Source organism: Indicator indicator, chromosome 1 (genome assembly GCF_027791375.1).
Source record: "Indicator indicator isolate 239-I01 chromosome 1, UM_Iind_1.1, whole genome shotgun sequence".
In the NCBI taxonomy this organism is placed as follows: domain Eukaryota; kingdom Metazoa; phylum Chordata; class Aves; order Piciformes; family Indicatoridae; genus Indicator; species Indicator indicator.
The window spans coordinates 37,955,929-37,979,098 of NC_072010.1; the positions used below are offsets into that span (position 1 = coordinate 37,955,929).

At 37.1% G+C, this 23,170-nt stretch overlaps 1 protein-coding gene across 2 annotated transcripts in view; it reads right to left on the bottom strand.

The window, feature by feature from the left end:
* DIAPH3 (diaphanous related formin 3) overlaps positions 1-23,170 on the bottom strand; it is a 202,538-nt gene that overhangs the window by 111,350 nt on the left and 68,018 nt on the right. For both annotated transcript variants that reach the window (XM_054399226.1, XM_054399218.1), the window contains 3 exons: positions 17,783-17,878; positions 16,811-16,905; positions 10,835-10,936 (listed from right to left, as the gene is read on the bottom strand). In XM_054399226.1, coding sequence (XP_054255201.1) covers positions 10,835-10,936; positions 16,811-16,905; positions 17,783-17,878 — 293 coding nt within the window. The remainder of the gene's footprint in view (positions 1-10,834; positions 10,937-16,810; positions 16,906-17,782; positions 17,879-23,170) is intronic.

The following is a 23,170-nucleotide window of genomic DNA, read 5'->3' on the forward strand; positions in this document are numbered from 1 at the left end:
TACTGGACAGAGGCAAGTGTCAAAGTCTTTCTCCCAGCTTCATCAAGGAGTTACTCATATCCTTACAGTGTAATCTTGAAAACAGATAAATCAGATAACAAAAAAAAGGAAAATTGAAATAGACAGATAAAGAGTGAGTGGACTACACATAGCAGAGAAGTCATTGTATTATTCTATTTTTCAAGTAGTAGTCCACAACAATATTCTCACTATGTGCAAGCCCAAACAGGAACTGACAGATGACTTGAGCTATGCAGCTCATAGCCCTTTATCCAACAGCAAAGAGAGGGTTTTTTTTCCTCATAAATACACCACAAAGCAGAAGGCACCTGCAAACGTGTGCCATCCTCTAAACATGTACTTTCACCGACTGCTTTGTTGACATCATGAAAAGGAACATAACTCAGAAGTTACACTGACATTACATTTTGATCTCTGAATGTGAGTCATTCTTACTATAAGCTCATAAAGCAAAACACTGCAAAGGCTGCAGTTTCACAGTACACCTTCCTTAAAGGATCAACAGTGCCAAGGCTGTCAGACCACTGCAAGTATTCTCATCCAAAAAGTAAAGTATTTGTTACGGGTGACTACAGATGACTATAAGACTAAAGTGGAAGGGCATCACCAGCAGAAAAATATATGTTTTTCATCACTGCAGCATCAGTAAACTGTGAGGAGTGCATAGGTAAAAAGCGTGCATTCCTAATACTTCTCTTTAGACTGAACCACATGAAAAGCAAGGGGGGAAAAATCTGCAGTAAGAAAGACCTAATACTTTAAGAGACCTTTTAGCACATTTAAAGGAAAAAAAACAAAAGAACACCCTGCCCAAATATTAGTGAACATTATTTGAGGGTATGAGAAGGCAATCCATGATAAGGGACCAGTATTTTTGTTGAGACATTTTTACGGCTATATTGAAACAGAACATCTTTCTTCACCATTAACAGGCCCTTTTTCCCAAACAAATGATAACTAAGTCAAGAAATGTCAATTCAAAATTTAAATTAGTTACAAAAAATCAGAAAGTCTTTGTACTTAAAATATGGATACATGTACATAAAAACAACTGAAATAATGACTTTCAGCCTTACTACCACTGATGAAGGACACATCCTCCTATTCTATTTCTCCAGCTTGAATTTCCACCCCTGATTCAGGACAGAATAGAAATGAGCATACTCTAAACGACAGAAGGACAAAAATTATTCGTTATCTCCTAGCTGCACACAGGTAGCCTTCTGTCGTCTTGAGATGACATTGCACTGAGGTACAGAGCAGAAAATCCCTGGTACTGGTTTTGATGGCGTTATGTTCAACAAAGATGGACCAGCAAGGCCAGTCTGCAGATCTCAGGAATTGGGATATTCTTTTTGAATGCTCCAGAGATCACCTGTCTTATGAAACACAGCCAAATTGCCAAAGGGGGCTACAACACAACTGTCAAAGTAAGTTACAGTCTTCATGCTGAAATTCACAGATATGCATATTCTACTGTGAAGGTGATTTGTTTTATCCAAATCAGTTTTAATGACATCCTCTTCAGAATGGAACACAGAGACAGTTTTTATTGCTCCAAGTTTAATTTAGATGATATTTTCCTAAAAAGGAATCATCCAAGAGTGTGAGAGTCTGTTTTCCCCAATTCTTCTATTTTTAGCAGACCTAACACATGTCAGAAAAGCTATTTTCATTAAAAGGTACATATGGAGCTGATACCACTAGACTGAAAGGCTTTCCTCATGGGAAACTAAGTCAAGAAGCTAATATAGGTAAAAATCCTTTGTAAAACGTCTACATCAGAAGTCAAGGGCAGAGGTCACTGAAGGATTTAAAATACAGTAATATGATACCAAAGCAAAAGAAGAAAAATTTCTAAAGAAGTAGAACAGGTCCAGTTGTATTCCAGATAGGAAATCTGATCTGCTTAGCATTAAAATAAATGTCTCATCTTCTGTCTGGCTACTACTAGGCATCAACTTCCTAACAAAAAGTAGTCTACAATATTAGTTTGGGTCTCCCAACATACAGATCATGCAGGTACAGAAAGATAATTGAGGTCTAGATGGAATATCTGAAAACTGATAGCAGGCTTAGTACTTTCCATTAGTCCGAACCACAGTAACTCAACTTTAAAAGTGGAATTTGACGCAATGAAATTAAGCAACATACAGCGGTAATGGATGATAATAGCGACTGACTATGATGTCTTTGATGTGACAGATATGATGTGTCAAAACCACATAGATCTATAGCACGTTCATATTTAGTATAATCTTCTCTACGGACCCACTAAGGTGTCCAAGTTAATTTTCTAAGCAGGAAGCTACATGTCTATAATGATGATAGTACAGTAGAGCAAAACCATTCTATTCTATGTCTTCAATAGTCCTGTCACCAGACAGTATAATAATGACTGTGGAAGTTGTATCCATATGGTTATTTAATACATTTGGAATCACAGTTAATCTGTGTCAAAACCAGTCTGATGTGAAGTGTCACACAACCAAATGTTGTGGAAGACAGCTTGCCTGTGTTGGAGAAAGTTCCCCGGTTTTACAAAACAGTCAGAAGGAAAGTAAATCTTAAGGCACCTGGGTTCCACAGGAGCTCCCCTGAGCTCTGAACTCTGAAGCTGGAACACATGCAATATCTGCATAGTAATTTCAAGCTTTAGGGAGCCAAGAGGTTATTGACTAGCCTCAAGATTCCCACATTGCACAGAATTACAGAATGGTAGTGGTTGGAAGGGACGTCTGGAGATCAAGTTCAACCCCTCCACCAGAGCAGGTTCACCTAGAGCAGGTTGCACAGCACAACATCCAGGTGGATACTTAACGATTCTAGAGACATAGACTCCACTACCTCTCTGGGCAGTCTGTTTCAGTGCTCAACCATATTCAAAGTAAAGAAGTTCCTCCCCACATTTAGATGGAACTTCCTATGTTCTAGTTTGCACCCATTACCTTTTATCCTGTCACTAGGCACCACTGAAAAATGACTGGCCCCATCCTCCTGACACCCACCGTGTGTTTATAAGCATTGGTAATATTACCCCTCAGTCTTTTCTTCTCTAGGCTAAAAAGCTCCCAGTCCCTCAGACTTTCTTGGCAAGAGTGAAATTCTAGTCCCCTAATTATGTTTGTAGCCCTTTTCTGTACCCTCTTCAAGCACTTCCCTGTCCTTGAATTAGGGAGCCCAGAACTGGAGACAGTACTTCAAATGAGGTCTCCAGCACTCCAGATGAGTACTCCAGATTAGCCAGTCATTTGGATGCCTTGCTCAATTTAGGTGGCTAAATTCCAATAAACCCTTGAAGTTACCAAGAAACAAAATGGCAGGATCATGTACTGATCATGGTCCTTACTAAAAACAGAAGTGTTTTTCTTAAACTGTTCAAACCACAACATGAGCATCAGAGCATTGCTTAACATTTCTAGTGAAGCAAAAGCATCAAATCAGATTCCAGACAGGTTCTTCAGATTTTTAGAGGAATCTTCAAAGTGAACGGCTGGAGGCAAAAGATGAGAACTCTTCAGAAAAACAGCTATACTGATCTAAATTTGTAGAGATATCTTCCAAGAAGAAAAATTAAAGAGATAGCCCATGTGTGTGCTAGAAGGAAAAAACACCACTTCCAGCCATCTGAATTAACATCAGACAACACATTTTTTAACCCATTCTTTAGATTAGCTACCCAAAATAGCTTTATCAGAACTGAACAGGGATAAGAGTGAGATCTGCTGGTATGGAATCTTATACAGGAACATTCCTTTATGATTCAGCACCACAATCTTTCAGTGGTACAGCAGAAGTAACATAATCCAATCCAAAGCAATTGCAAACACTCCAATGAGGAAGTGGGGCATCCACAACTTCTCTGGGCAACCTGATCTAGTGCTTCATCACCTTCATAGTGAAAAATGTCTTTTTGATTTCTATCTAACCTAAATCTGCCTTGTCTTTCAGTTCAAAGCACCTCCAACTAGATCAGATTGTCCAGGGTCACAGCAAGTCTGTTCTTGAATGTCTTTAGGGGGGGACCTCAACCACATACCTAGGCAATCCTTTCCAGTAATTTGCACTCATTGTAAAGAGCTCCCTCCTTATGCCCAACCTTCATCTACCCTGCTCCAGTTTAAAAGTATTGCCCTATATCCTATCACTACAAGCCCTTCTAAACATCACTAAAGGCCCGTGTAAAAAGTTTTTCTCCAGCTTTCTTGTAGATGGACAGATTCACTCTGAACTGGCTAGAGGGCTGGGCCCAGAGAATGGTGGTGAATGATGCCATATCCAGTTGGCAGCCAGTCACTAGTGGTGTCACTAGTGGGATCACTGCTAGGCCCCATCCTATTCAATATCTTTATTGATGATCTGGATGAGGGAATTCAGTCCATCATCCTTAAGTTTGCAGATGACACCAAGTTAGGAGCAGGTGTTGATCTGTTGGAGGCTAGGAGGGCCCTGCAGAGGGACCTTGACAGGATGGATGGGTGGGTAGAGGCCAATGGGATGAAATTTAATAAGGCTAAGTGCAGGGTTCTACACTTTGGCCACAACCACAACAACCTCATGCAGCGCTACAGGATGGGGACAGAGTGGCTGCAAAGCAGCCAGACAGAAAGGGACCTCAGGGTGCTGCTTGACAGTAGGCTGAACATGAGCCAGCAGTGTGCCCAGGCACCCAGGAGAGCCAATGGCATCCTGGCCTGCATCAGCAACAGTGTAACCAGCAGGACAAGGGAGGTTATTCCTCCCCTGTATTCAGCACTGGTTAGGCCACACTTTGAGTACTGTGTCCAGTTCTGGGCTCCTCAATTCAAGAAAGATGTTGAGGTACTGGAACATGTCCAGAGAAGGGCAACAAAGCTGGTGAGGGACCTGGAACACAAACCCTATAAGGAGAGGCTGAGGGAGCTGGGGTTGTTTAGCCTGGAGAAGAGGAGGCTCAGGGGTGACCTCGTTGCTGTCTACAACTACCTGAGGGGAGGTTGTAGCCAGGTGGAGGTCGGTCTCTTCTCCCAGGCAACCAGCAACATCCCCTATACCAGGGGAGGTATAGGCTGGATATTAGGAGGAAGTTCTTCACAGAGAGAGTGATTGCCCATTGAAATGGGCTGCCCAGGGAGGTGGTGGAGTTGCCATCACTGGAGACATTCAAGAGAAGACTGGATGAGGCACTTAGTGCCATGGTCTAGTTGATTGGTTGGACTGGATGATCTTGGAGGTCTCTTCCAACCTGGTTGATTCTGTGATTCTAGATACCTGTAGATACCTGCTGCTAGAAGATCTCCACAGAGACTTTACTTCTCTAGTCTGAAGAAACTCAATTTTATCAGCCTGTCTTCAGAAGAGACAAACCTTTATACAGATAACAGCATATAGCATAGTTCAGCACAGAAAGTACAGTCAGGTAAATATTACTTTTGTAGCTAACATTCAATTGGTCAGATCCAATTCAGAAATGTGAAACAAAAAAACGTGTGGTTAGAAAAACGTTTTACTGTAACAATGATTTCCAGTTATTTATTTCAGAAATCTCAATTCTTATTTAGTAAATAAGGCCTTATTAAACTGGGATAAATTACAATTCGTTAATACTTTTTTCTTTTTTAAAAATTCTAAACGATTGCTTGATCTACCAACATTTATTTCTTATTTATTATTTCTGTGATTCCAACTTTTTCACTAGACTATTCAAAAAGCATTTACAATACACAACATGAGTTTAACTATCACATTCTTAGAATATTCAACCTGTGTTTTCCAATTCACTCTTAGACTGTGAGGACCCAAAAGATACACACATACACAGAATAAAATTTAAAAAAAAAGGATGACTCACAGACAAATTCAAAGACAGTTCTCCAGTGTTTTGTCATCTTTTTGCATGGTAGAAAGATATTTAATTAGTATACTTCAAAAACTCAGTTTCTTTGCCTAATAAATTTGAGCAAATGAGATTGGCATACCTAAATTATCTCATCCTAAATATCTTATTTAATACAATAATAGCAACTACACCCAAAATTGGAGGAGGGGTGATGCAACAAAACCAAAATATAGCCTGTAAAGCAGTAATTTTTTTTCCCCCAATAGAAAAGAGCTACCTGAAAATCACCATTCCTAAGTATTTTACGTTCTAAAGCAACATATACATTCAAGATCAGACTTAATGTGTCCCTGGTGAACCTGATCTAGTTGGAGGTGTCCCTGCTCACTGAAGGGGGGTTGGACAAGATGACCTGTGAGGGTCCCTTCCAAGCCAACGCAATCTGTGAATCTGTCAATATAACTTACACTGCACACTGGAGAAAACAACAGGGGAAAAAAAAAAAAACTGCACCAAAAAAAAAAGAAAAAAAAAAACCCAGAACTTTCTGCCAACAATAACCTACCAAGATATCAACTAGCAGTAGCCCCATTCACCCGAGATGTGTGTCTCAGATGGCAAGTGTGCTGTCATATGACTGCTCATTTCTAAACGCTGTGATAATGTCCATCATTAACAAGTTTCATACAACGTATCACCCAGTATCAGTCATAATCAATGAAATTTCTGAGAAGGCTTTAAATTTAAATTATTTTAGGAAGAAGTTTTACCGTGCTGAGTAAATGCAAGTACAAATCAAGAAGTATAGTAAAACAAAATGCAATTGAATGCTTACATTTCAGCAAGCACAAGCATACTTCATCATGGATCTGAGCAACAAAATACAGACATTCAGAACAACATCAACTTGGCATAATAACAAAGCTCAGTTAAAACGCTTAGTAAGATGAGCAGATTTCATATAGTTTTCATAAAGTAGTTCATGGATGTACACAAGTGAAAAACAAAACAAAACCCTAAATCCATTGTTATAGGTGATAATATCTGTGTTCTGAAACAGCAGCCTGGAGTAAGTGAAAGAAAGAATATACAGGAAAATAAAGTAGTTTATCTAAGGAAAACCTAAAGTCTGGAAGGGAAGATAAGGGTAATAAAGGATTTATTTTATACTTAATGCTGAATGAAAAGAAAACATAAAAGTGAAAAATAACTTAAAAAGTGAAGGGTAATTACAAAAACCACAAAAGCAACCCATAGAGTTGGGTTACCAAAAACAAAAAAGCACCACAGGCCACATTTATGAAGAGAACTTGAACTGTTCAGAGTCATGCTTCAATGTCTTTAAGCCAGTAACAGAAGTTAATTAACTTTGGATGGAGTAAAATACACAATACTGTAACAGTCACAGCATGCCAGTATCTCAGTGCGTAGCTGTTTCTTTCAGAAAATCAAATCTTGACTTTGAATTGAAAGCCAGAAGGATAAAAGAAGGTTTCCATTATTTTTTTTCTTTTTGTTATTATCTTACAAGTAGTAATTTTCAGTTTATTCACCACACAGTCTCTTCCTTGGGAGTCAAACAGTTTAGTTCTTCCATTAATCACAATTTTAAAGCAAATTAACATGAAATCACCAAATTCTCTGATATGCCATAACTACAAAACACTACTTGCATGAAAGACAAACCTGAAAATCTTGTATGGCACAGGTTTGATTCTCCATATTTGAAAAAAACAGCAAAAAAGCAAGGTGTAAAATAGCAATTTAAAAAACAAGAACAATAACAAAATCCCCCAAAAACAACAAACTGTATTGAGAGGCTCAGAGCAATCTGATCAAGTATGAGGTGTCCCTGCCCATGGCAGGGGGTTTGGAATAAGATGATCTTTGAGGTCCCTTCCTTCCTATATTATCACAGAATCAACCAGGTTGGAAGAGACCTCACGATCATCAAGTCCAACCGATCACCCAACCCTAACTAATCAACTAAACCATGGCACTAAGTGCCTCATCCAGTCTTAAACACCTCCAGGGACATTGACCCCACCACCTCCCTGGGCAACTCTAACAATTCAGTGATTCTATGATTCATATTTGTATCAACAGCAGTTCTTAAAGAGAAGTTCTAAGCTCACTGCCTAGCCAAAATAGAACAAAATATACAAGAAAGCCTGATGAATGTTGAAGAACTTCATAAAAAAGGAAATGCACAGGATACCATATTCAAAGAGTGAAAAAGTTATTTACTTAAAACTTGCTCTGCTCCACAAGGAATGAAAAATGTTTCTTGTTAAAAACTGATTGTAGCTTGCTCTCTGAAGTCAACTCTACTAGATGCACAGAAGATGTGACAAGAAAAACTATCCCTAACAATGGGGTTTGGTTTTCTTTCTGGGTTTTTCACAGAAAAATAGGAGAAGCTCCCACTTGCACTTTTTAGTGAGAATCTGTTTTTTCCTTCAGAGAAGAAACTCCAACTTTTTAAATAAAGAACTCTTATCACAGTAACACAGTGTATCAGAGGTTGGAAGGGACCTCAAGACATCACCAGGTCCAACCCCCCTGGCAGAGCAGGATCACTTAGGGTAGACCACACAGGAACGCATCCAGGTGGGTTTTGAAAGTCTACAGAGAAGGAGACTCCACAACCCCCCATGGCAGCCTGTTGTTTAATGAAAAAAATTTCAGAGTCATCTCACTGTTTTTTAAGTTTAAGACAAATTTATCAAATCTGTTGGGTCACATCCAGCAAAACTTGACCATCAGCCTGACAGTTACATCTAAGTGAATAGATACATCTTAGCTATTTCTTTAACAGTTCAAAATGTCTACCAATAATGTTGCATCTTGTCAATCAATACAAGTCAATCAATATCTTAAGGAAAGGTCCAAATTTATTTATATTTGAGTATTAACAGATTTAAAAAAAAAAACACAGTAAAAAGGTCAGTAGAACAAAATAAATTATTGCTTGAAAGTTAAGAAAATTGTGAATTAGCTTGGAGAGATGCTTCAAAACACATCCTCACAAAATAACATATAGGTAGTGCTGAAGGGAGAGTAATTACAGGATTAATGTGACTGAACTAAGTAACACAAATGTGTGTAAGAGGGTGATCAGACGCTTTATTACTCATAACAATACTTTCAGAGTTAGACCATAGAATACTACTGTTTTAAACCAAAATTTCCACCTGGGAAACCAATTCAAACACAGCAGAATCAATATCACAGCCTCATGACAATTCTCATCCAAAAAGTGGTCAAGGTAGATTTAACTGCTTACCTGTTTCTCTCTAAAGCTCTGTAATATAAAGTAGGTTGAAAAGAAACCTAAAAGTTATTACTGTGAAATCTACCTTTGTGAAACTACTGCTATTTTCTTAATTGAATAAACAAACATTAGAATGAAACAAGTGACAAGGTAATCATTTCTGACTTTAGACCTTTTGTGATTCTTGCAAGCCACAGAGGAGCTGAAAGCATTAGTTTCACATCTCATAAAACACCAAAATGTGTTTTGATTGGATTCTTGTTGTTGAGGGAGGATAATTCATTTAAGAGATCTCAGAGACTTTTTGGTGACCTTTTGAGATAAATGGTTATAATCAAATAAAGTTGAGATAGGGGTGAACTACAAACAGATTCCTTCAACGTTTGATAAAACCTCAACAAGAAATAAAAAGGAAAAGGCTTCATTAACTTTTGCAACTAAAGATCTGGAGCAAGAGAAATTGATAATTTGTTTTCAATCAGATAACTATATAAGAAAGTCTTGGGGAATAAATAAAGCCAGTGGTGACAGGTTTTTCTGTCCTTCCAGAGTGCAGCTAGAAGACTCACAAGAACCAAGAAACCAGCATTACAATAGACGTACAGTAACTATTACTCTTGTTAAAGATGGTTTGAAAATGAACAGCAGCAACAGTTTTCAGCAAAAGCACCACTTCAGAACTAGTTTTGTTTATTAACAACCCATACTGAAAGACTGGCTGTGCCACATCTGAACTGGCAGCAACTCAATGTAATGGTGTTTCCTATTCACATTAATGATCTCCAGCTGATTCAGAACAGTGATTGCTGCTCTCATATCCCTTACCTACACTCCATCTGTTCCAATATTTAAGTACAGCTATTTGATTCATACAGGTAGCTATCCACTATTACAAAGACATGACACTCATTTTCCTAAACTCCACAGACACAACTATAAGAATTATTTTCTCCCAGGGAAGTTCTCCCAGAAAAAGCTAACAACCTTATTAGCTTGAAACGCTAGGTGTGGACAAGAAAAATCATAGACTTTTTTAGATATATGCACTGGCAAAAAGAAATAGCTTTATTCTGTATTGTCTGGATTAAATCATTAACAATTCGGAAATGATACACAAAACTAATTTCCACAGAAAACAATCAACTGCCTACACTGAACTAGCAGTGTTTTCCAGACTTTGTTAATTCAACCTAGGAGATAGCAGGAAGATACGTTTCTACTAGGAATGGAAAAATTGACTACAAGTACCATTGACAGAATACACATGGGAGGAAGGAGGCAGAATGGTAATTACAGCATTTTCTTCTCATTTACATGAAGAATAGTAAGAGAAACATCAGTGTAGAAATTTTCACTGAAAAGGTTAAGATTTATTAATCAGAAGTAAAGCCAAACTATTTTAGCTATGGAAATTCAAAAACGGCTCTGTACCTCCCAGTGAAACTTTGACACAGAAAATACATCAGATTTTTTTGCCTTTTTGTTTCGTTTTTCCCTAAACTAAATGACTTAAAAAGTAAAAGAATCCCAAATCATTCCAACAGTAATGTCCAAACAATCAGGCTTGCCATATCCATGGATATGTCCACTAAATGCCCAATTAAAAAGGCAGTATTTGTTCTCTTCTCCCAGCCTGGAACCTGGTATTTTTCTACAATATTATATTAAAGCTGTATTTCAGGAAAGGGCAAAAAAAGAAGTGATAACAAAACAGAACTCACCACAACTCCAAACTGCTCTGGCTCAGACAAATTATTATACTCATTCTTGAACTTGGACAATGCATTCAGTTGTTCTTGTTCAGGAAGGTGTTTTATTAAATTCTATCAAGAAAAACAAAACAGGCTTAATATCAGATTCTATGTTGCTTGTATTATCATAACAAAATGGTATTACATAATGCATAATTACCATACAATCCAAAACCAACAATCCTCCCTTAAGACAGTAAAATGTAAACAGGAAACACACCAATTAACGTAACTGAGAGCGTAAAAAGCAATTGATTCCATACTGTTAACTACCATATTTTGCCAATTCTTATTTTAAATATCATTTTTAAAGACACTAATATCATTTTTTGATAACACTATGCAGACAGAACTCTAAGAAGCAAATAAAACAAGAACTTCAGGTGTAATGTACCTATTTCAAGGATGACAAGGATTATTAATGCTAAATAAAAATGTATTTTGAAATAGATAATTTATTTTCTAGCATTTCAAAACAAAAGCTTAAACCAATTACAAACTACTTAGCCTGACAACTTGGAAGAAGTAGGAGTTGAGAGGTGGGACTCAGTTTCAGCTGAATTCAGAAATCCATATGGAGAACGTGGACACTGACACAAGTGAGTGTCTTGCAAACAAAGGAAAGGGAATCCAAATGTATTAATGTATCTGATCATCTTAAGAATCCTCAAACTCTTTGGGGCTTCCTGAACACTTCAATGTGTACATTTATGTGTAGACATATTTAAGCACCTGAATTCCACTAATTACAATCAGCTAGGTTGGTTAGAAATGGCTGTTCTGAAGTTCCGGAATTTGTGTTATTGCTTTAAATGAATGAACAAATGATGATACTTAAGACAATAATGTAAAATAATGTGAACTTGAATTTTATGGAGTTTGATTTACACATGGTCAAGACTGACTTTCATCATGAAGAATTTTTTACAGTAGTCATATTTTCCCAAGGTAGTAACGGTAAGGATAAATACTTTTTCTTGTTAAAAAGATTAGATTTATTAGTTATGGATGGTGATGTTTTTATTAAAGCAGTAACATATAGGAAAAAAATGGAAAGGCAGGGAGATTAAAAAGATACACTTTCAAGTACAAATAAATAATGCACTTATTTCTTGTCTTGATATACATCCATATAACCACTTCTAAATATATGTAATCCCTTAATATTTATTGAGATTAAAATGTAATTGTCTGATGCTAAAATAATTTTCATGGGGAAAAAAAACTTACAAATATTTCAAAAAAAAGTCAAGCACTATATGAATGCTTTCAATATTGAGAATGAGAAAACCAAACTACAAACAATATCTGAGGGAGCAGCTGATATCAGAGCAGCTTTATAGTGTTCAGATAAATTTGAGCTACTAGAGATGGAACACATTTTCAATATCAGACAATAAGCAGCAGAAATAATTTTGACTAGGTCTAAGAGAGAAGCCAAGTCAGAGATCACGCAAGAGCAAGAAAGCGCAGTCACAAGCTCAGGAAAGCATGAGAGAGTAAGCAGAGACATGTTTTACTACCTAAGCATAAAAGGAGCAGGATTAAGTTTCCAGCTTCAGAAACTGCAATGCTACAATACACTGAAGAACACTGAAAGGGTCCTACAAGAAAGTTAGGACAGGACTTTTTACAAAGGCTTGTAGTGACAGGATGAGAGGGAATGTATTGAAGCTTGAGGAGAGCAGATTCAGACTAGATATACTAGGAAGAAATTTGTTACAGTGAGGATGGTGAGACAATGGAATAGGTTGCCCAGGGAGGCTGTAAATGACTCCTCCCTGGAGGTGTTCAAGGCTAGGTTCGACAAGGCCTTGAGCAATCTGGTCTAGTGTAAGGCATCCATGCCACGGCAGCGGGCTTGGAACTAGATGCTCTTTAAGATCCCTTCCAACCCAAAACATTCTATGAATACTTGAAGCCTGACCAAAAAAAAAAAAAAAATTAATGAGGGTGAGAAATTCCTAGAAAGGAGAAGTATTAAATCATCTAAGGTATTTTATAAATAAAAATAGCCATACTCTTGCAAACTCTTCTCAAAAACATTAAATACACAGAACTACATTTTCATAGCACTGCCATAACCCATGCTTGTGAAGGTAGAAACAGAGACATACAGCTGAACAGTTACCATCTGTTTAGTAACCTAAACATACATGAAGATCAATACCAAATTATTAAGGCACATGATTCTACCACTTCCAAAGGAACATGGGTGTCTTAAGTGGTTTTGAGTTTTTAACTCAGACCGTCCCTTTTCAAAGTTATTATTGGGTTGTTTTATTCAGAAACAAGAAACTTTGATGAAATCACTTGACCAAATTATGAAATCCATATTTGCAAAATAAATTTTGAGCTTAAGTTCTACTGAATTTTCCATTTGATTTAGGCCTGCGAGTGTTTAATCACTTTGCAGTCTTGCATCATTTATATGCTTAAAAATACCCCAATATGTCATCCTCCAATAGTATATCATGTTCTACATATGACTGATATGACTGTCTTCCTACAGAATATTGCGAGCATTAACATTACTGACTTTGACTCAGTCACAGCAGGCCCTAACATGATGTTTGGCTCTTCAATTCTTCTTAAATCAAATTGTTTCCACCACTTAAAAAGACTCAAGAGCTGTCAAAAATACTTTAGATCCAATTCTGATGTCAAGAACTATATAGAGAAATTACTGGATACACTGCCTTTCAACATACTGTGCTGTTAATACTGATTAAAAGAGCCACATTGTTATAGAATCATAGAATTGTCAGGGTTGGAAGGGACCTGAAGGATGATCTAGTTTCAACCCCTATGCCATGGGCAGGGACACTTTCCACTAGATCAGGTTGCCCAGAGCCACATCCAGCCCAGCCTTAAAAACATCCAGGGATGGGGCTTTGTGGTAGTTTCAGGCTGTGCCTAGAAAAATTTTCCACAGATCTTGAACACAAAGTGGTAGAATGTAAATAAATCATGATTGGATGTGAAAAGGAAAATAATGATATGTTCTAAATAATCTCATTGGACAGCTATCTACCATAAAGCTAGCAGTGTATACTAACTTTCTCTCTTTTTGTGTCCTTCATTCCAGCAGATACTAGCTCTGGCTTCTGCTGGCTTTGCTGACCTTGGCTGCATTGCTTTGTTGTGGCTGAGTATTAACAACAATTTTCTGCTCTTCTCTCTCCTTTACCATGTACAGGGGGGAAGAGAGCAGGGAGGGGGAAGCTATTAGTAGCCCCCTGCTTTGTCCCGGGGGTTCTTGTGCTGTTTATAAACAGTACATATATGTAAATATTTTGTACATTGCATTTCATTTCTAGATTGTAGTTTTGCTTGTAAATGCAGCTTCACTCACTTCCACTGAGCTGGACTGGCAATTTTATGTTGGCAGGTAATTTCAACCCACCACAGGCTTCTCTTTGCGCAACCTGTTCCAGTGTCTCACCCCCCTTACGGTGAAGAACTTCTTCCTAACGTCTAACCTAAATCTACCCTCCTCTAGCTTGGATCCATTCCCTCTATCCCTATCACTACCCGACATCCTAAAAAGCCTTTTATCTATGCAGAAAAGTAGGGTTCTTTTATCGCAGAGTATATGGCACCGAAATGGAAATAATAGTCCACAGATTAAAAAAAAAAAAAAAAAAATTCTCAATGCAAGTAAAATTTTTTCTTCCTCGCTTATTGCAACTGATGGAATACTTACCACATGCTCACAAAAAAGTATGCCATTAATTAACTACCCATTAATGGTTTGATGATCTTTTTCCCCAGATTCTAGCTGCAAAAAAACTGTTTTATCGTCTTTAAATAATACAGATAGAAATTATTAAGATGACAGTTTTTCATAATTTCTCTATATATTATTTATCTAGTACATACAAGTTGCTTTGTGATATTGTTGAGGACCTAATTTTGTTAAAAAGCTACATTTTTATTTTTGAAAGACAGTGCTACTATCAAATAGCATGAGAGAGTCTCAGAGCAAGCATGGACTAACTGATACAGTTTAAGCTGAAAGTACCAGCACAGTATATTCCATCTCTCAGCTTTTCATGCTATATTAGAGAATTTCCACTATTATTCAGAATAAAATAAAGATACACATCATACTTCTTTTCAGCATGAAGAGAACTTTGAAAAAGAAAAGTGCTGTAAGTGCAAATTAGCATAAACAAAGAGCTTAGAGATGTAAACTGCTCTGTTGTTCCCAATAACTTAAATGGTTTGAGTGCCAATATTCACTGCATCATTGAATGAAATAAGCAGAATTGTACAATGATTATATATATATATATACACATATATATACTGTCACCGGAGATGACAGCTCATGTTTGTTCCTTCAAATATTTTTTCAGAAAAACATCTCATTCTTCAGTGAGGAAAGTGAAGCAAGAGCTTATTTTGACATAACAATATGGTGGAAACTTATTCTACAAGCAACACACACAAATACGAATTTGCCTTGTCTTGACCATTGAATACAAATTCTTACATGGTGCAGTGCAAGTCACACATGTGAATCTCAAACAGCCATAATGTTATGACCCATTTTATGACTCTTATTACCTATGTTTATTTCTCCACTAATCAACATTCCTGCAAAAAGAAGGTTTCTAAAGAATCTAACTTTGTTTTTAATGGATGTTGGATGTATAGGATCTGGTATTCATGCCTTAACACATTTTCAGAGGTCAGCTCTCTAAATCCTCTCTAACTGAAACCTATGCTACACTACTAGTAGATTGATAATATGATTTGACATCTACAAGCCATAACAGCAATAATTTTAAGTTCATCACAGTATGTATAAGTATTGTCCAAAAGACAGAAAATGCTGGTCTAAAGACATATCTTCACAAATCTAATGGATGCCCATCAAGGTATCTAGGAAACATAGCACACAGCAGACAATGAGAGGTTGAATGAAGTGAGTTTGTTAAACAGTAAGAAATCAAGCCTCATAGGAACTCAGTGTGGTCTGCTGAAGGGTAGAGAGAAGATGCAGTCATGTTCCTTTTGGAGGTGTGCGGCAGAAAGCCAAGGTCACAATTTGCAAAAAGGAACATTACAGTTAGATAAACAAGAAAGTAATTTTTCACCACAAGAATAACTCAATATTGGAAAAAGTGTCCAGAAACACCATAGAGTCTCAAGCCACAGAGATATCAAAAAGTTAATTGAGGAAGTTCCTGAGCAGCCTGCTCTAGTTGATGTGGCTCTGAGCAGCGGCTCGGAGTAAATCACCTCCAGACATTCCTTCCAAATTATTTTTTCCTACGGCTCTATAATTATTTGTATTTAAAGTATTTTATGAAATTCTTCTATCAGCGTTTAAATATCACTGTGCATAGAAAACCATAAGGAACTTTTAGTCTCTCTTGTCTCCATGGAGAATCATACTGATTTTGTGCTTTGAATAAAGTAATGCAAAAAGGGAAAAAAACTATCCAAATAAACTCTATGGAAGAAAAGTGGTCACCCCAAGGCAAGATCTCAGATCTACCAGCTCTAACAGGGCAGCGGAAAAAAATAAAAAGTTCCCAGAAGAGAGACACACAAAAAAACTCCAACCCCAGAAAGAAACATACATCACAAAAAAGCGAACTCAAGGTTTTTATCCATCTTCTATTTAACCAGAACAACATGCGTATATAGATGAAACAGAGAGACAAACAAAAAAAATAGTAACTAGGAAAGAGACAGAATATCATATGCTGTTTGAGTATGCATCAAAGAAAAAATCTCACTCTGGGTGTGGACAATACGAATGCAGAAAACAGAATATAAATTCAGCTACTTTAATTTAAAAAAAAGAACAATAATAATTCTTGCAGTGATTTCATAGCCAAAAGTTTATGTTAACAAGCTTTTTAGCTCAGGTCTCTCTTTAATGAGAAGCTTCCCCTGAAATACTGGGATGTAAAGTGCCATTTTCCTTACCTGAATCATGGATTCTGACAACTGTGTTTCATCTACTTCCAATATCATTGTTTTTATTTCCTCATAAGGCACTCGGAAAGAGCCAAGGAAAATTGCTAAAACAAAGCAAGCAAGACAACCATCTTTTTTTTTCTACTTACAAAATACCAATCAAACCCAGGTTCAACAAACACTATGCAAAGTATTATAGATAATTACTGTTTTCCTACAATTCCAGTCTTTTCCATTCATTTGCACAATATCCAGTATTACAGAAGACCTCTATAAGCAGCCAGTGACAAGCCTACTCTGCAGGTAAATCATTGCTGTCACAGTATTTTGTGCTGAGGTGACAATTACACTTTTTTCTTCAATGGTCTTGTCAGAGCTTTCTCTTACAACAGCACCATGAGAAGCCAAAAACCATATAAACAGTTATAAAAGAAATACTCTTTTAAACACTGTTTATTCATTCACCATAATCCAGTCATTTACTATTTTATCTCTGCTAGCAGTTAGAAATCTGTTCTTTATGGCACTCCTCTCTATCAAAACTTTCTTACGGCAAAATGCCAAGTACTGCGTTCTTTGTATAAAGTGCATGGGAGATGGTCAGACTCTGGCAGCTATTACTGTCTTTTTTTTTTGTCATGGTTGGGATGGGAGGGTAGGTGGACAAGCAGTATTCCTTGATGAATAGACTGAAAATATACATAGCTAATTAGATGTATAGCTGTATGTTTGAACTTCTGTATAGGCAAACAGACTAATCAGTCTCAAACAAGGAAACCTTTTATAGTTAAATTATTAACTGTTTTCTGGGTCTTTTTAAACATGTTTCAGTTGTGACAACTCACACTCTTGTATTTAACAGCAATTTGCACATATTTTCACATGCTTTAAAGTAAAAGTGGTTACCAGGCAGTCAGACAAGAAGGACATCTCAATGCAACATTCATACATTGCTTTGTTATGAAACCATAATCTACTTACATAGATTCTGTGCAATCTTTGGGTCCAAAACTTTCAATTCTTTGATTCGTTTCTTAATGGATTTCTTCTCTTCAAAATCCTCCTCATCTTTTTTCACTGCCAAAGTAAACACAAACACACTCACTGTATACTCTTAGTATTTAGAGAAAAAAATAATGAATTCAGTAAACATATTTGCTATCAAATGTGGTCAATTCACAAAAAAAATATCGTAAAACATACAAACCAAAATATAAAACAAAACAAAGCTGTTGCATTTATTGCTCTTCAGTCAAATTTGTCAGCATCTTAGCCTTCTCAAACAAGATTTTATTTTTAATATACTGAAACTGAGTAATGATGTTAATGTTGATTGCACAAATGATTTGAATCATGAAAGTTACATTTAAAACACCATGCTCTATCAGTTAGCCTGAATTGGATTTAAACAACGACAAATCTTAAAGAAGATGCTTAAAATGTTTGAGAATAGAAAATATGTTGTAATAAAAGTATATGCTACTGACTTCAGAAGGGGATGGATATATATGAAAAGTCTTGTAAGATGACTTAAAATTTCTACCTGATTCTTGACAAAATGAGATGTAACATATATTATCAAGAGGATTTCCATAAGCTGAAATTACTTCTGTAAATTTTAAGAGAGATATTTCAAAGCTATGCTTGTCTTAAAAATTATTTTTCTAAGCACAATAAATTTTGCCTAGGATGAGGACCAGACTAAATGTCCTCATGTGGCCTTTCAGTTTGTTGTGTAAGATACCACCAAAGAAATAAGAACTTTAAGACCTCACACAGTCACTGAAAGAACTAGATTCTAGTCACTTCTGAGGTGGTGGAGATATAATTTTGAACCACCTCTTAAATCACTTTTAATACTCTACACCTCCTAGGCAGCATGATGCTCCTCTTGAGGACATGCACCGTGCAGAGCAGAACCTGCTATTCTGAAAAATGAAATTACTGAGCTATGACATAAAGCAGTCCTTGAAGGAAGACTTATCTGGGGCCCTAGTAGATGAGTCACAAAGACACAATCCTCCTCTTCTGTCTCTCCCCACCCTACCCACAAGAACCAGCAGGCCTTGAACTTTAGCAGAGATTTAACAGAAAGGTTAGCATTCACCTGCCTCAGGGAAAACAACACCCTCTGCTTATTAGGTGTGTGAAAGCAAAAGCAGTAAGTTTTAACCACCAGTCTGAGAACTCAATAACCCATTGTGCAAAAAGGAACAGAATGACATTTGAGCTATTTGATAACAAAGGTTACCACAAAAGCTTCACTTTTGTCTGGTTATGCTTTAAGAAGAGCCCTTACTGAACACAGAAGGGGGTGTCGGGGGCTACAGATCTCAAGATCATGCAACTGTTTTCCCGTGCAGTTACACATCTTAGAAGACATCTCAAATTTCTTATTAGCTACACACTGAAAACAATCATTCTTAAAAGCATCATTTTGAGTTGCCTGTCTTATCAATGCTAGAAGTGCAGATTTCACTAGAAGACCTGGACACCTCCATAGCACAGGTTCCATGCTATCTTCATGCCTTACTCTTCCAAATCATAATGAAAACATAATCATGCTTTATAGCTACCTTGGAATTTCGAAAATCATTATTGTGATGGTTTTATGACTATATCTTTCATTTTTCTGCTCGAACTTTGTGCAGAAAAATCGAAGACTGTAAATAAATCACGGCTGGGTGTAAGAAAACAAAATAATGATTATTTTAAACATTTCCATTGGAGTGATAGAAATGTTTAAGAACCAGTACTCAAAACAAGATACGGGACAGTTGGGCAGTCTCGCAGTCACTCTCAGTCTGTCTGCCTGCTTCTTTTCTCTCTCCTGGCTGAAGATAACATATACCTGCATACTACCTTGACAAGATAAGTCTAACAAAACTCTCTCTGCTTTTTGGCTTTCTTCCCTTTTGCCTGCTCTGGGAGGGGGAGGAAAAGAAGCACGGCCCCTCTCTTTTGGGGGGCCCAAGGGGCTTTGTTGTGTTTTTCTGTTGACTGTACATATTTGTAAATGTTGTGAATAGTGTATACTTGTGCATATTCATTGCATTTTACATTGACTGGAGTTTTGCCTGTGAATACAGCTTCATTTGCTTCCAGACTGAGCTAGCCTGGTTATTATCAGTGTGGGAGGGGGATTTCAGCTCTTACACTGTAACAGTTGTTTTATAGGAAAGAAAATAATTTCCCTAATAGTCACAATAAAACCAAAAGTGAAATCTACGTAAACTTGCTCTCACAGCAAGGATACTAATAGGGGATGAAATACAAAAATTCAGATATGTTTGCTTTTTCCAGCACTAGAAAACAATACTCATGCATTACAAGTTTTATAACAGAAATAATACACAGATAAACAAACATACAAAAAAAAAATCTAAAAATCTAAAAATAAAACCAGCAGTTAAACATGCACTATTTTAACTCTCACCTTTCAAATCAAGAAACATTGCTGCAAATGAACTGGCTATTTCACTCTGGAATTTTCACCCAGGAGGGGTTATGTACAACATTAAAGCAATACTTAAGGTACAGCAACCCTTAGGAAGAATGTATAAACATAGATCATACTCACTGAAGGAACTCATGCAGGAATTATATACAGAGTTATACAATTATGCAACACAATAAATTACCAGAAACTTACGTGATACTTCCTCAGGACAGTTCAGGTCACATCCTTATGTGGTTGGCAGCAATAAAAAGCACAGGATATACATTACTTGTCTGCCCTTTGGAAATCTTGCATATTTCCAATGAAAACCAATACCTCCTACTGCCTCGAGAAGATTTTTACCTCGCTTGCTTATTAACATATAAGGGAGAGGGGGAAAAAAACCCCACAAAAAACCAACCACAAACAAACACACAAAACTATTATCTCTTTCCAACAAGAAAAAAGGGGAAAAGCCCAGTAGGGGGAAAAACAGAAAAAAAAATAATATCTGAACCAGTGAAGTAAATCAGATTTTTATTTGGGGAGGGCACTGGAGCATGGAGGAAATTATACAGAAGATAGAAAATGGGAAACATCTGTTTACACTGGGTAAAGAGAAAGCAGCTCAGTGACAGTGGGTAGCTGCTTTGGAAAGGACACGACTACAGAGGAAAATGTAAGACATTGTCATGTTAATGAAAGAAGAATCAAATTGTGGAATCTCAAAATGCACAGACAGCTCTCACGGCTCCAGAAGTTGGACCATCAAATTCAACCATTAACTTTTTCAATATCACATTATATATCAGGTATTATACAAATAAAAAAGGGATGTAACATATCAAGAACCACACATCCTTTCAAGTTCTGTCTGTATGCTACATTTATCATGCTGAGGGGCGTAACAAAGGGCCCCAGCATATAAACGGGGCAATTTTTAGGCAGTAGTACCTCATTTGATACCCCAAACGCTTTACCCTCTCAAGCTGAAAAATAAAGTGCTAGAGCACTTTGAAACATAGAATTCATCTCCAACCTTTCACAGTTCCTCTTATCTCCCCAATTCCACATCCTTATTGACATGACTCCAAAATTAACAGACGTGGTTGCCAGTGTGCAGATGGATAAATACCTCAAAGGATTTCTAACTACAGGAAAGATTGCTATTACTGTCTCCTTCAAACATTTGTCCATATACACATTCAACCCTAGTCAACTACCTCCATCTGTGGCAATGACCTGACTGAAATTAGAGTCCTGAAGAGAGTGTTGACAGGACTGTTTTGCAAATATAGCATCACAGTTGGAAGCCTACACAACAGCATTTCATAAAAATGTGAACTGAATCCTATATAGGTACTCTACCTATCTCTGAAATAATTATATTCTTGGTAAGTGCTACTGAAATAATCTGCATTCATGAACTGCTATCTACACTTACATTTCTGTCACAAGTATTGATATAATCTGCTACCCGCAATCTTTGTGTAAGAAAAATCATGTTTGTGCATCCAATTGATTAAAAAAAACACCCAATCTTCTGAAATACATCAACCTACTAACTAAAAACAAAATACCCTTGAAATACAGGCTTCAAAAGGAACATGCAGATCTGAACATTTATTTTAAAGAGCCTGAATTCCTACTTGAGATGCAGCTTGGAAACTGCATTACACCGAGATCTACAGAACCTTGAATGGAGTTAGTTTGTCACTAAGTAACAGAGCATACAGAAAATTATACAAGACCTTGCACTTTCCCTACCCTCTAAGCTAAGCTAAGGGTCATCTTGCTGTCTGTTTTCCTGGAATATGAAAGAACGAGGCTGGTGTCAGGGGCTCAAAGGATGTAGCCATAACAAGTCTCATTACAAAAGTAGATGTCTATTTCATTTCTTTAAAAGTCTAACTCTTAGACTAGCTTGAGCCCTATATAGTAAGGATATTCAGCTGAAAGATTTGAATTCCTTATCTCCAAAAAGTTATCTGGAATCTAATAGATCTTTAACAGAAGAGTTTGCAGCTAAATAACAAATGCTGCAGAAGTTCTGGTTATTCAAAGCAAAAATGTGGAATAACTTGCTATAAATCACAGAACGATTGAGGTTAGAAGGAACTTCTGAACGTCATCGGGTCCAACCCCTCCTACTCAAGTGGAGCCACCTACAGCCACATGCTCTGAACAGTGTTCAGGAAGCTTTTTGAATATGTCCAAGGATAGAGGGAGAGTCTACAACCTGTGCACGGGTACGCTCACTAAAAAAAAAGGCATTTTCTGATTTTCATGAGGAACTCATGTGCTTCAGTTTGTGCCTGTTGCCTCTTGTCCTGTTACCAGACACCACTGAAAAGTGCCTGGCTCCATCCCTCTCACACCTTTCCTTCAACTATTTGTATTGAGTAGATCCTACTGAACCTTCTCTTCTCTCCATGTTAAACAGACCCAGCTCTCTCAGCCTTTCTTCATAGGAGAGAGACTCCAGTTCCTTCATTCATCTTTGTGACCCTCTGTTGTACTTCACCCAGTATGTCCATGTCTTTTACTGGGGAGCTTCAATCTGGACGCAGTACTCCAGGTGTGACCTCACCAGTGTTGAAATCAAAGGCCTGACAAGGAATATATGCCTCTTGGCTGACAGAACATAGGCCTTTTGGAGACTTGGATTGTTTTAACAGCTCCACAACTACTGTCCCAAAATAGGACATGCAATGAAGCAAAGAAAAGTTTACTCTCCAAAAAAGGACACAAACCCATTTCCTAGACTGTGATGCTACACAGGTGCTGCCAGCTCCATCTGCATTTTCCATATTGAGTTGGTAGGGCTCACCAGCAAAGTTATTTATGACAATCTTCTTCAAAATATCAAAGAAATGAATTATATCTGAATCATTCTGCAATATCATCAAAGACACACATTTGCTTTTTTT